The sequence below is a fragment of the Plectropomus leopardus genome, chromosome 6 (assembly GCF_008729295.1).
Source record: "Plectropomus leopardus isolate mb chromosome 6, YSFRI_Pleo_2.0, whole genome shotgun sequence".
NCBI lineage: Eukaryota > Metazoa > Chordata > Actinopteri > Perciformes > Serranidae > Plectropomus > Plectropomus leopardus.
The window spans coordinates 14,026,230-14,039,578 of NC_056468.1; the positions used below are offsets into that span (position 1 = coordinate 14,026,230).

Genomic DNA, 13,349 nt, shown 5'->3' on the forward strand with positions numbered 1-13,349 from the left:
GATTGCATAAGTTGCGGGTGGAATGTATGAATGAGTGACGCACTTGTGTGTGTATTGTGTTGGTGAAGGCCTGAACAGGTGCTACGAGTTGATGGGTGTAGACAGAAAAGGAGCGGTCATTACTACATTCACATTAAAGGCCTTCACTCTTTGTAAATAAATAGCACTTATCCCAGCTGAAATAATAAAGACTTATTTTAGGTTTATCTTGTTCTGGCAGAATTGTTAAAGTTGCACTGGAAAGATGGGAATTTCAAATTAAAGCCCTATTAATTGTGAAAATCTCAGTGGTTGTATTTTAATGCTGAACGATAAAAAACAACCAACATCTTTCCCAACATCTTAAAGACAGACTGCAAGCAAATACTGCTTTCGCTCAGAGACAAAACACACAAAAACACCACTCCTCACTTGCATGTTTATTTCAGCTCCAGTGTTACATACTGTAGCAGCATTATCACAATCATTTCATATTTGCATGGTCATACTTCCAAGCTTTCCTGTTCTGGAGATGGCACTCTCTCAAAAATCCTCCCATCTCCCTATTCATTCATTTGTGCGTATTTAGCATTGAACTATTTACAGTGTGGAGGTCCCCACATAAAATAAATCAGCTCTCCTTGTAAGCATCTATTAGAAACACGACTTTGACATGTTGAAGTACTTGGACACAGATGGTGCAACACAGTTTGGGAACTATGATTCACTAATATGAATCAACAGCTCAAAGGAATGATGTGGTACCGTAGGACTGCAAGTATATTGACATTTTAAAAAAAGGTTATCTGCTTGGCTTCATTTTACTTTTGTTTATAATAAGTGGAGAGGTGTTTTGTCATTGGATCCAACTGAAAAAAAACTTACATAATGTGGCAACAGACTGACCTAACTGTGATTATACTCAGATTAGAATAAAACATCATCAATCAGATAATTGCACCATTTATTCATATTCATGTGAGATCTTTATCACATGTTCAACTATATTCAACACGTTTATATAGTCTAAAAAGCCTGACTACTTCATAAAAATTAGGTCATCGTGTAATTTTCCAAATATATTGAACATTTTCCATAATATTTTATTTTTATAACATACAATTTTCACTTTTTACTACTTTTTATCAAGTACTTAATGAAACTTATTGGAGTGGAAAATATGAATGCTGCGTCAGAAAATACTTCTCAGACGCCCATACAGACAAATAAGCCTCTAGCAAAGATTGAGCAATTTAACACTACTCTGGGTGGAAACTATGGGGCAAAAACACGGCATGGCAATTAACAGCAGGCAGGCAAATAGCATCATAACTACAGGTTAAAAGTAAGATGCAAAGAATGCGATGTGTGTCTTTGGTATATTAATCACTCCACTGTACAAGTAAAATGAATCTGTTGCTGCAGGGTTTGTAAGACAGCTGGAATCTGATGAACTCACTGAACTTTACCAAAGAGGGGAAAAAAAACCCTTCATAATTAAAAACAAATAAATCTGGCTGCTTGTTGGATTACATCAATATGAGGAGGAATGTCTCGACTACTGAATGGAAAATAGTCCAGAGGTTGGATCGAGCAGTGAGCACACAGGAAATGTGAAACTACAACAGGATGAGTGAAAATAAATGAAATTGCATTGCCTGCTCACCAGCTGATTTTGGTCAGGCTTTTAGTGGTCTCTTAGTAACAGAGTGCCCCCACTTTCAAGGTAAAATAAAGGTTATGATGTTACATTTTGGATCACAGAACGTTTGCACTTAAAGTTTCAACTCAAACTAAATAACAATCTACAACCCTCAGGGTCAAGGTCAAGGTCAATATGACACACACACATACACACACACACACACAACTCAAAAGCTAAACATCACACCAGGACAAATGCATGTGAAGGTGAGGTGTTACATGGCCACCTCCCATGTAACAGCCTTATTTGATCCACATTTGGATCTGCATAATGACATTTCTCAGAAATAGTCACCCTCAACAAATATATTCATGTATTAGAATACACATAAACAAGCTGCCTTCTTTCTGCAGGACGATTCTTTATATCAGACTATTATTGTGCGTGATTTAGTAGCACTGTTTACTTTAATATCTGAAACATTAGAGCCTATACATCTTGATACTGAGAGAGAAAGAAAGTCTCTCACAAGGAAATGCTATTTTGCAAAAAATATATATATATTGCTCCATACTGGCATTTGACCATTTGGTGCAGAAAAAAAAAAAAAGAAAAAAAAAAAAAATCAGCAAAGCATTCAGTTACACTAGTTAAGCTTGACCATTTCTGACACAGAGCCACTATAAGATTGAATCTTATAACAGGGTAATATGCGAGAACTTGAACTAAAGAAGAAAAAGGGTTTAATATTTATGAGGCACTTGAAAAGCGCGGCTGTTCCGTTCGCTGTGGAAAGAAGATGAGGAATGTGTTGTAATGTTTTTTTCTTATAAATACACAATGAAATAAAACAAACAGCACTGTGTGTCTTCCACATCCGTAAAATACAAGCCTCTGAAAGCTAACAAAATAAATAAAAAAAAGTTCCAATATCAAGAACTATAAACATCATTCAAGAAAACGTAATTATTCGGTCTACACGTGTAGAAAAGAGTGTTTGGAGGGTTGCGGAGTGGAGGAGGAAGAAGATGATGATGTCATCATGTGTCTGTCCTTTTATAAATAGTTATCTCTGTTGCATATCCTGGTTGTGCAACATTTTCTTAAAGTAAAAAACACACGCAGATTTCGGTAAGTGAGCCACACGGGGAGCCGTTCTCTGGCACTCCTTCACCATGACGACTTCCCTGTGAGACAATAACCGGTGTTAATTCCTCGAACAGCAAACCAACTCGCACTCAGGTTGGAGTCGTCTTTCATCAGTTCAAGATGCGGTTTGCTCCAACACGTTTCCATTAAATTGGTCCAGGTCCAGCCTCCTGTTTCAGCTGCTGCTTCGTCAGGAAGTACTTGAAGAACTCGTACACTGACCAGGCAATGGCAGTGGAGGGCATCTGGTATATAATCCGAGCTTGGGCCCCTTTAAAGAAGGCCGCCAGACCACCGAGCCGGTACACTGTCCTGAAGGCGTTAGCCATTCCCGATAAGTGGCCGCTGATGTTCACCGAGCTAAGCGCTACATTCTCTTGTGTGTTGAGTAGAGTTTTACAAACGTCAAGTGGAGTAGTTATTGCTGCGGAAACGGCGCCTGCTGCTGCTCCTGACACTATGTGGGTGCCAGGGTGGTAATGTCTCTGAGGGTTCAACTGTTCTTGCATCAGCTCGTAGGTGATGAAGTGAACAGCCTGGAAAGGGATGTTCATGGTCAGCTGTGTGCTGTAGCTGCGGTAGAACGCTCTCACGCCCTCAGTGCGCGTTACTGTTTGAAGACAGTCCCAAAGTCCTCGATACGGCGAGTTGTACATTTGCATCCTCTGCTTTATCACTGAGTCATGGAAAGACACAAGTAATCGTGTTGGCATGTTTATCATATATATTCTATATGCATTGCTTCTATATGCTTTGCACTTGAGATAAAAATGTCTTAAATAGCATGGAAAGGACAGGCGTTTGAAAGACAATTAGGTGATTTATCTAGCTAAAAAATAATTTTTATGCTTCAAATGGGTTTTGAATATGAACATGCAAGCCAGAAAGTTATCATCACAACAAAGTTGTGTGTTAAAAAAAAAAAATAATAAGGTCATATGTCCACATTTTGTGAGCCCTGGCATCTTTTCACAAACGTTCTCAATAAACGTGCAATCAGCGTATTTTCAGGGTACGGCTTCTTTGTGCGGCCACTCCGAGCACTTCTACATAAAAACTTTTCAGAAAGACACGGCTGTCATCACTGTCACTCCGTGTCTGTCTGCCTCCAATTGTATAATGATATATGTCAGAAACAATCATGACAAAGACAGAATAGCCCATTTGTGGTGGTGCTGGTAAATGTTTTTATCACCATGCCATTGTAAGCTTATTGTAATCTCTATAGTCAGCCTGCTGTAGACGCAGCTTCATGTTAGCTATGTAGCTGACATTAATGTCAAAATATTGTCGTCACAGAAAAAAAAACAAAAACAAATGTGCAGTGCATCATGAATAAGGCACTAGGAGTGCTTTTTTATTTTTAAAAAATTAAGCACTGGGATGAAGCACCCTGCCACCACTTTCACTGCATGTAGGTACTGCAGTTTGTTTGTTTGTTTGTTTTAAACCAAATTTACTCAAACAGGACCAAATATTGAACGTGCAATAGAAAATTTTCAGCTGCAGATGAATGCACATTTGGTACACGAGTAAGTATTTACTGCAGCAGGACGGTGTATTAAGCTACCATTCCCATGTTTATTGTAATGTGGGAACGTTTCACTGTGTGCAATGGTATGGTTAATTGACTGGTTTCTTTTTTTAAGGCACAGAGGAATAAAGTCTATTTTTATTATTGCAAAAGGGATATCATAAAATATCAATGCCATCCTTTAAAGGACAGGAATAATCTCAGGGTTTTTTTTCTTACCTTCAGCTGGGTTCATGACTGCATCATGGAGAACAGTGGCCACGCTACCTGCAATACCTGTCACAACATCAACAGATCTTGTCAAGTTGAAATAAATGTTGAAATAAATGACTGTTTACAGAATTTTAACATCAAATTAATCTGTTACAGGAATCGGCCTTATTTTTGCAGTGGTTTGGGGTGAACTACCAGTTTTTCCTGCTGAAAAAACTGGTTTGTTCCGACACATCTCAGATAGCATGTTTGGATTTTTCATGTTTGGAATATGGCTTCATCTTTTCCATTGTAAACAGGATATGGCATTAAAATGACTTATCCTAACTACACTGCTCCAGGCCTTGTTGCTCAGGCCAGTGTGAAAGCCGTGAGTCAAGTGAACTGCGTTGAGACGTGGGAACTCGTACCATTGGCTAAATGGCTGTTTCCTCCACTCTGAATGACGTCACTCAGTGAGCGTTTGACCCGCTCATAGCAGGCGAAGTAGAGCGCATGTGCAGGTCCAGCTCCCATCATGGTGATGTTGAGGCCCCTCAGCGGTCTGAAGATCCCCTCTGTCTGGATGATCCTTTTCAGAGCCTGATACACACTCCTGTACTGTGCATTTGGGTCTGGCTGCAGGCTCTGCATCCTTGTCTATAAAAATAAAGACAGATATTTAAACCACTGTCTATTATTTATTTGTGAATGATTTTATTTTATTTTTATTCTATATATTTTTTGTATTGTTTTTAAACCATTTGCTTAAGTGCTAAAGCTAAATGTATGTGACTCTGAGTGGCTTCAAAGGGGGCACCTGTTTTATGCCAAATCATGATTTCTAGCTGCATTGTTCCCTGTAACGCTGTCACATTGTTCTGACAGTAAGAGTACTTGGCAGCAGCGAGGTCCTGACTGAGTGATGTGTGTCTCTCTCAAGGCTGGTGTGGGCGGCTGTGGCAGCTCTTTGTTTTACATAACCATGCCAAGTTATCTGGACACCACAAAGCATGTTTTTATTTGCAAAGAGATCTGGGGCTGGCTCAGGAGATAGGCCGAGTCTATCTTCCTCAGCATGTTCCCATGTGTTTCCTTCCTTTGGCTTAACAATAAAATATCAATTACATTTCCGTTTGATACAGATTTGGGAACTTGGGGGCACACAGTTTACGTTTTAAGTTTGCGTGACTGAGTTTATGCATTACAAATCACATTGTTCTGTTGAAGACTGAGACAAATGTGTGATTTATTTTTATATTTCTGCTAATGGACAGATAAAAATGAGTCAGCTCTATAAAATAGGCAAGTCTTCAGTAATCAAAAGCCTAATATTCACACCAGTTTATAGCAATGAACAGATGGTTAAGATATAGGAAATGTTGCACCTCTGAAATTTGGTCAAGGTTGGGAAGAGAGTGTGGTTATGGTTTTAAAAAAGCCAACACACACACACGCACACACAACACACTCACTGCATAACTGGCATGTTGCTTCTCACACTGACACTGAATACTAGAGAGTAGTGACAAATTAATTTTTCAACCATACAACAACTACTGGCCCAATAGTTATCAAACTTGAACTCTTAAATACTGATAACAAAATACTGATACTGATAACAATATCAGCCTTATCAGTTGGGCTTTATTAACAATGCCCAAAGACTAGTGTGTCAAATGCAGCAGGTATCTATGTGTGTGTACAATATATAACATATTTTTGTCAATTTATGATTGTGGGAAAGAAAACAAAAGAAACGTAGAATAAAAAGGTTGAATGACACAAAATGCCTCTGGGATTATTAAGGCATAAAATGATGACTGCAGAACAAGCTTGCAGATTAGATCATCATTAGGTTCTTACAGAAACTGTTTATGTATTATTGTTTATTGTATTTATTATTAATATGCAAAGAAACATTTCAGGTAGTTTTCTACAGGATTCATGATGTTAAATTGCTTGAACTTGAATATATTTTACTTTGGACATGAATTTTTAAAAAAGAAAAAATCAAATACTATGTATATGTAAAAAGCAAAACAAAAGGGCTTCAACATTAATTAATTTTTTCACTTCCCCAGTCAGGCAAAATTAAGCAAGTTGCTCCTATGAAATTGCTTTCTATATTAGCAGTTATCAAATACCAACTTTTTAAAAACAGCCTACTTTTGTCTGCCTTGCTTTCAAACTTGCGGCAAACTTTACAATACATAGCTGGAGTTCTGCACACATCTGCTCTGGCGACCCGTAGGCTCTTATATCGGTACATTTTTATATATAAGGCAATTCTTGGTCTGCTCCCGCTCTATCTTTCTGTTTTTATCACGCAGAAAAGTACCGGACAGTAGTCACTGCATTCTCAGGACTTCTTTATGCTCTCGGTCCAAAAAGCTCGGACAGAAATTGGGAAAAGGGCTATTTTTTTGATATTGCCATTTATTATGTCTTGCTTGATAATAAACAGCTACTAACAGACATAAGAGCTGTCTGTATAAAGACGTTATTAAGATCACCATCAAACTGTGGTAAAAAAAAAATCATCAAAGCATACGAAAAAAGGAAAACACCCCTATTGACTATTGCATTACACTGTCTTCAGCAGTCCAGGCTCTGTGGCGGTTTACTAATCAACACTGCAGAAGAGCGACTGCATACACACACCCTTTGCTGCGCAAGGCTGATTCCAAATGTGCATGACAGCGATAAGATCCCCCTCCTTGCATTAGGACAGGCTACTCCCGCAGTCCTAGCTGTGTCTCGCTCTTTACTAGGAGGTTGAAACATACAGGGCGACAGGCTCAGTGGATTGTAATGACTATCCACAAAACCAAGTCTTATTAAAAACACACATTCTGCTAAACTCACCAATTCATCAAACTACATCAAACACATACTGGAAATAAATGCATTGGACTGTGTTTTTGATGTCTTGCGATGCTCTGTTTTATGGTGAATTGTATCTGTCAAAATAAATAAGATAAAATAGGAACCGTGCAAATTTCTTTCATCAGAAATTTCAGAACAGCTTCTTTGTCAACTTCAAACACTCGCTGATCAAACTGAATGAGCATCTAGAGCTGGAGCGTGCTTGTGTAAGCTTTGAAACCTCAAGAGGAAATGGCAGCAGTGGTTTGTGTAATGACGGCACACTGGTTCATTTGGAAAGACTGTGACTCTGAAAAAAAAAAGAGGATATATGTTTTTTCTTGCAGTATGTTACTGAAGTTGTCTGCGCCACATCAAGATTATTGTTAAGGCAGCATGCCAAATTAACAAAACAAGACTGCATTGTTAGAAAACAATAGCTGAGCAGAAGAGGAGGATTGCAGGGGCAAAGTTCACATTCAAAGCAACACTTTGCAATTCGCTCTGCAGAAACAAGCCAATTTTTAACAAGCTTAAAACTAGCCGATAATGTCATTCAGTTACTGAGTATAAACTTCAACATTAAGCTTCAACTTCAAGATGGCACTGAATGAACTCATTTGTTTTTTGATTTGTTGAGCGCTAGTCATACAAAGAGCTGACGTTGAGAGGGATTTGTCTGTTCATGTACTCCCGCAAAGCACTTGGGCTGGTCCTGCTACGGGCAAATCATTTATCTCCATACCCGTGTGAAAGGTGTCACATATAACTCCAGGGCATCACCGCGGTAACTTGAGGCAACCTGTGTAACTGTATGAATTTATCAATTACATCAAAACAGTTTTTAGCTTGTTTCAAGAAGAAGGAGCTCCTCGATAATAAATAAAAAACTCAATTATTTTCATTACTGATTATTCTGCGGACTATTTTGTTCAGTTATTGTATAAGCTCAGAAGTTAAAATACACTCATCTCAATTTTCAAAAGGAGAAGGTGACATCTCCAAATGTCTTGTTTTGTCCTACCAATAGTCCAAATACAAAACACAATTAAAGTTTTAATGCAAACAACCATGTTTAAACTTAATTCATGCACATTTGTTTCTGATCCACGCATAAGTGCCTTAAGTTTGTTTTTTACTCCCACGTGCTGACCGTTCTTCAAGCACGCCTGCATTTTTTTTTTTGAGTTTCATATGATAAAGACAATCCTTGAGCACAACACTGCCTTGCTCTAGCAAATGTCTGTCTCTCACTTTTATTGTGTAATGCATCGGTTGCTTTCAGAGAAGTACTCATTGCCAATATTGTACATTTTCTGAAGTGGCCTTTGTTTATTTTGTGCATGATACAGTTACAAACCTTTTGACAATCACCACCCTATTTGGTTTAGTGGTCATTTTGTTCATTCATTGATTCATATCCACAAGAGTTTACTTATTTTTGATGTGTCTCGTCAGATACTAAACTGCATTTTCTTGTACTGACACCTACCCTGAGCAATGACAAAGAGGTCAATCAAATAAGAACAACAAAAGTTTTGATCATATTAGTGAATAGAAAGAGACAATTTAAATATAGTGCTGATTTAACCCTTTGAAACCTCCAGCGACATCACTCTTCTTGTGCTGCTTTCAGATGCTTTTCACAAGTATTTAAACCTGATCCTGACCAAATTGGTGCAGCTTTTTTCAAAAACATGGGGGAAAGCCAACAAGCAACTTGGTAAGAAATGTTCTACACATTGCAAGAAATTGGTAAATTTAGTACTTTTTTTTAAGATAGGGAAAAATGTCTAGGAAAAAAAGAAAAACAAAATACCCAAATATAATAATTACATGGTTAAAATGATGTTACTGAATTATTTTTGCTTTTTCAGGTAATTTCATTATTCTTTTTTATAATTAAGTTCTCTGTATAAAAACACTAATTATTTATTTTCACGCAATTTTCCTGTACTTTTTATTAATGTCTTACTATTTACTGGCTCACTTCTTTTGTTGCTCATTGCCTTTTTCCAGTGCTTTTGCTAAAAATCAACCAATTTGCTTAGGTTTCAGGGGACATTTCCACAGGTAGGCATTCAACTTTCGTTTATTGTCAAATGCATCTATGAGTGGCCGCAAAAGTAAACTTTGTGACTGCAGTACAGAGTTTAGTAACGCTGTTAGAGGTTACTGTTTACCCTCTCAGATTGAAGGTAAATTTCAGGGCAGTTTGACATATTTTACAGCCAAGCCAGGCACTTGACCTTCACTTACCCTAATAGTCTGTTCAACTCATTCGTTTTGCTATGTTTAAACTCCCCGTGAGTGAGAAAAAACCCTATGATAACGTGTTTAGACACAGCAAAACGAGCTCATGTATAAAAAGACGAGAAGTTTATGCTAACCTTGACAGTAACTTGAGTGAATTAAAGTGACACTGTACGTCCAGTAAGCTTGCTATGTTAGCAAAGTTACCACTTAGACCGAGAGAGAGGCGAAACGCTGTTAAACTGTTACTTCTTAGCTCAGCTTAGCTAACACATGGTAGTTTTATTTTTATTTAATTCGTGCTAGCCTGCTAAACTAGTTTGTTCGGTTGGAGCGGACAGGCTGATAAATTAGCTAACACTGAGGCTAACTCAGGATGGGCAGCTTCTACATTTCATAGCTAACGATCGTTAGCAAGCGATAGCAAGCTGTCTGTGCAGTTAGCAGCGCTTTGTAGCTAGTTAGTGAATGAGCCGTGATGGCAAAACAAGTGCTGCTAAGCTGTGTCTGTTACCTTGACAGAGTCCACGGGGTACATCACGGTGTGCTCCAGTATGCCAGCCACGGCTCCTGCTGTCATGTGGGTCGTCACTGAGACATGAGGTGGCAAGCTCTCGTAGTCTCCGTCAACACCAAAAGGCTCATCGTCTTTGCTTTTGATCTGCGACATCTCCAGTGTTGCCACCACCGAGTCCGAGCTCAACTCCATGCGTGGATAGCTCTCCACGTTGGTCTTCTGCACAGATAACAGTCAGAGAGGTGTCGGCGGCATGGATAACCACAACATCATCACTACTTACTGGAGTTCCAGCGCCCGTGTGACGTCCACAGCTAGGGGCGTGGCTCTGATGAATGTGGACCAATCATTTGCCGGATTCTCAACAGTAGGGCGGGCTCTTGGTTTGGCGCGGCCAATGAAAAGTTTCCGTGGTAGATCCCTCTGACACTTCACTGCGCTGCTGTGCGTCCCCTGCCTGTCTCTGTTTTTGAATGGGTTTGACAAAAGTGTAATCTCTCAGTCCTGCTTGAATAGATAAATAGGTTTGGTCTCCTTATCAGGCCAGCATCTGTTGGTTACTGCTGTAGAGAAATCTTTCTACCCTCCTTTCTCACTATATATATATATGTAAATATATATATATATACAGTAAATATATATGTATATATATATATATACATACACAATATTTTGCATTTAAAAAACAGTTATGAAGTCCATATTGACAAAGTAAAGCGAGTCTTACCAGATTGTCTTGATTAGGAATCAAATGACAGCAAAAAAACTGCATAGGACTAACATAAGGTGAGCATGTCTGTAAAGGGGAGACTCATGGGTACATAAAACCTATTTTCATTGAGATATCTTGAGGTCAGAGGTCAAGGGACAACACAAATTAAAAAAAAAAAAATTACAAATTATTACCTCACATTATATTACCTTAATTGCATCACGATCAACGTATTATTTAATTATTTAATCTAAAATATTGCATTGTATTTTATTCACTGATCATATGTATAGAACATAAAATGTCAAACTAAAGGATGAACGTAGTGCCATAGAAATATATTGTGGCAATAGCTGAAATACGGAAGTAAAGTACAGTTGCTAAAATGTACAGTACATGAGCCCCAAACATGAACAAAAAGGACAATTTAACTTTTGAATAATTCTTTCATGGTTATTTCTCTGTAGAAACACTTTTTCATTTGCAGTTAAAGTAGTTTTTGATGGTTTGCTTATAATCTGCGATAAAAAGGCCCATATCAAGATTCAAATCAATGCAAAAATGTCTAACTGTTACTGTGATAACATGGATGGATTACTTAACAGGCCTACCAAGCACAGGCACAGGGGCCTTAAGTGTCAGGGCCACCCTTAATATGTACTGACCAGGAAGAGACTCAAAATGATCACAAAGAAATGCAAAGGATCTGCAAAAAGACACAAAGTAATTCACCAAAGGTGCAAAACAACCACAAAACAATCAGAAAAGAGACAAAATTTTGCCAGACAGATGCAAAATGACTACAAATACATGCAAAAAAAACCAAAAAAGAGGCAAAAACCATCAGAAGTCTGTCTGTCTTGCTCCAGTGTAGAAGAGGTGTTGGAGCCTTGTGTATATCTGTGCTCAGGGGTCTTTGGTCTAATAGTCCACCCATGTGTGAAAGTACTGGTAAATTGTTGTGACATGTTCTCTTTGGTCTTATGGAGTGAAGAATTATCAAATAATTTACAAGAAAATTCGTCAGAGATAACTTCTTTAACATGGCAAAGTAGGAACCACAGAGGTTCATTAAAGCATTTGGTGTTACAACGAAAGAAGTCCCTAAATGACAAAGGAAGTAGATTTAAGAAGTAAAAAGATTAAATACACAGAGTGGGCAAAAACAATAACCTCACACTGCCCTCGCACCTGTAACCTTGTTGAATTTACTGATCTGCAGACATCATCCCTACTTCAGATCATGTGAACAGTCATATGAAATAGCCCAGAGTGAATACAGAAGCCTCTTAACAATGGGGGTGCACAACATCCGCACTGAAGCTTCAGCTCCTGAATAACAAGCATGACTTTATTACACTTTTAAACTTGTACATTAACTGATGCTACCTGTTCAAAGTAATAACTTATTCAATTAAATTAGTTCAAGAAGCCTCTTAGAGACCAACCATCTTGATGAGTCTAAACTGACGGTGAAACATGTTTCTCATCACAGCTCTTATTCTTAATAATTTATATGTTTGGTTTTTGGCTGTGTCATCCTGTCTCCTGTTGCGGGCCAGAAGTTTGAATTTCACCTTGACATCCAACTTGATGCCAGTTTGTGTTGTTTGTGTTCAGCTGATTCGACTGAATGTACTAAAGACTCGGCTGTTCAATCCACTCTCCTTTTTTTACACAGCAGAGAAAGATCTGAACCTTTGTTTCTTCCAATTTTGTAAGCCATCTTTTGGTCAAAATATTCTATTTGTAAATCATATTATTCTATGAGAGAAAACACAGTATTAATTGCCTTTACAGCAAATGAGGTGGACCTGTGTCACTCGCTATTGGCTAAAACATAAGCTCTGTAAACAAAGCACACTGCAGTGTCACTGTGGGTGTGTCTATTAAGCAGTGTGACAACAATGAGTCAGCATTATAGGAGCCTGGCATCTTAAAGAGCCACTTGTTCCAGCAGCGTTGTTATCATTCACATGTTCAGTAAGGAAATCTACTGTCAACGCTGTAAGACTGAAGATCTGCGATCCCAGGACTCTACAAGGCCTTTAATTGGACTATGTATTAGTCAAAATTATGATTGCATAGCAGTTAACCCAAATTTGTATTATAATTAATGTGAACATCTTCACAATAATAATATCCAATATGCCAACCTGTACGTGCAATAATATACTGACTTATATTGGACCAAAGTTATTTTACTGTGCAAGTTGCAGTGAATTAAGGCTACTAATACCACCTGGCTGAATTATTATATTTTTGTATTTTTCATTATATTTTATTCTTATTTCATTTTTTTTTTTCGTTTTAAATTCAGTTTAGTTTGTTAGTCTCAAGATCGGGTTTACTCATTTTAGTTCAGTTTTTATTAGTTTAAGTATTTTAACATTGATTGTATTATTCAATTTCACTGCAATTGTACCATGTACTATTTCCATGTGACCATTGATTGATTGATTGTCAGGGCGAGATTTGAGATCAGGTTTCTGAGTTCAGA

The 13,349-nt window shown here is 38.0% G+C and overlaps 1 protein-coding gene across 2 annotated transcripts; it reads right to left on the minus strand.

Annotated features, from left to right (window-relative positions):
• Window positions 1-410: 410 nt before the first annotated feature.
• Window positions 411-10,390, minus strand: slc25a37 (solute carrier family 25 member 37). Of its 2 annotated transcripts, none has more exons than XM_042489002.1 (4): window positions 10,135-10,390; window positions 4,931-5,159; window positions 4,527-4,583; window positions 411-3,449 (listed from the first exon to the last, which is right to left on the minus strand). In XM_042489002.1, the coding sequence occupies exons 1-4, from the start codon at window positions 10,327-10,329 to the stop codon at window positions 2,920-2,922; spliced, it is 1,011 nt and encodes a 336-aa protein (XP_042344936.1). In that variant the 5' UTR covers window positions 10,330-10,390; the 3' UTR covers window positions 411-2,919. The 2 variants fall into 2 exon arrangements, with proteins under 2 accessions (XP_042344936.1, XP_042344937.1); XM_042489003.1 differs by lacking the exon at window positions 10,135-10,390 and adding an exon at window positions 7,368-7,442.
• Window positions 10,391-13,349: the final 2,959 nt, after the last annotated feature.

Bases quoted from the DNA above. Each gene is read 5' to 3' on its own strand.
- slc25a37 (XM_042489002.1), bottom strand. From the start codon at position 10,329: ATGGAGTTGAGCTCGGACTCGGTGGTGGCAACACTGGAGATGTCGCAG. The intron at 4,584-4,930 runs GTACGAGTTCCC...ATGTTGTGACAG, and splicing joins AAACAGCCATTTAGCCAATG to GTATTGCAGGTAGCGTGGCC. The intron at 3,450-4,526 runs GTAAGAAAAAAA...TCCATGACTCAG, and splicing joins AGTCATGAACCCAGCTGAAG to TGATAAAGCAGAGGATGCAA.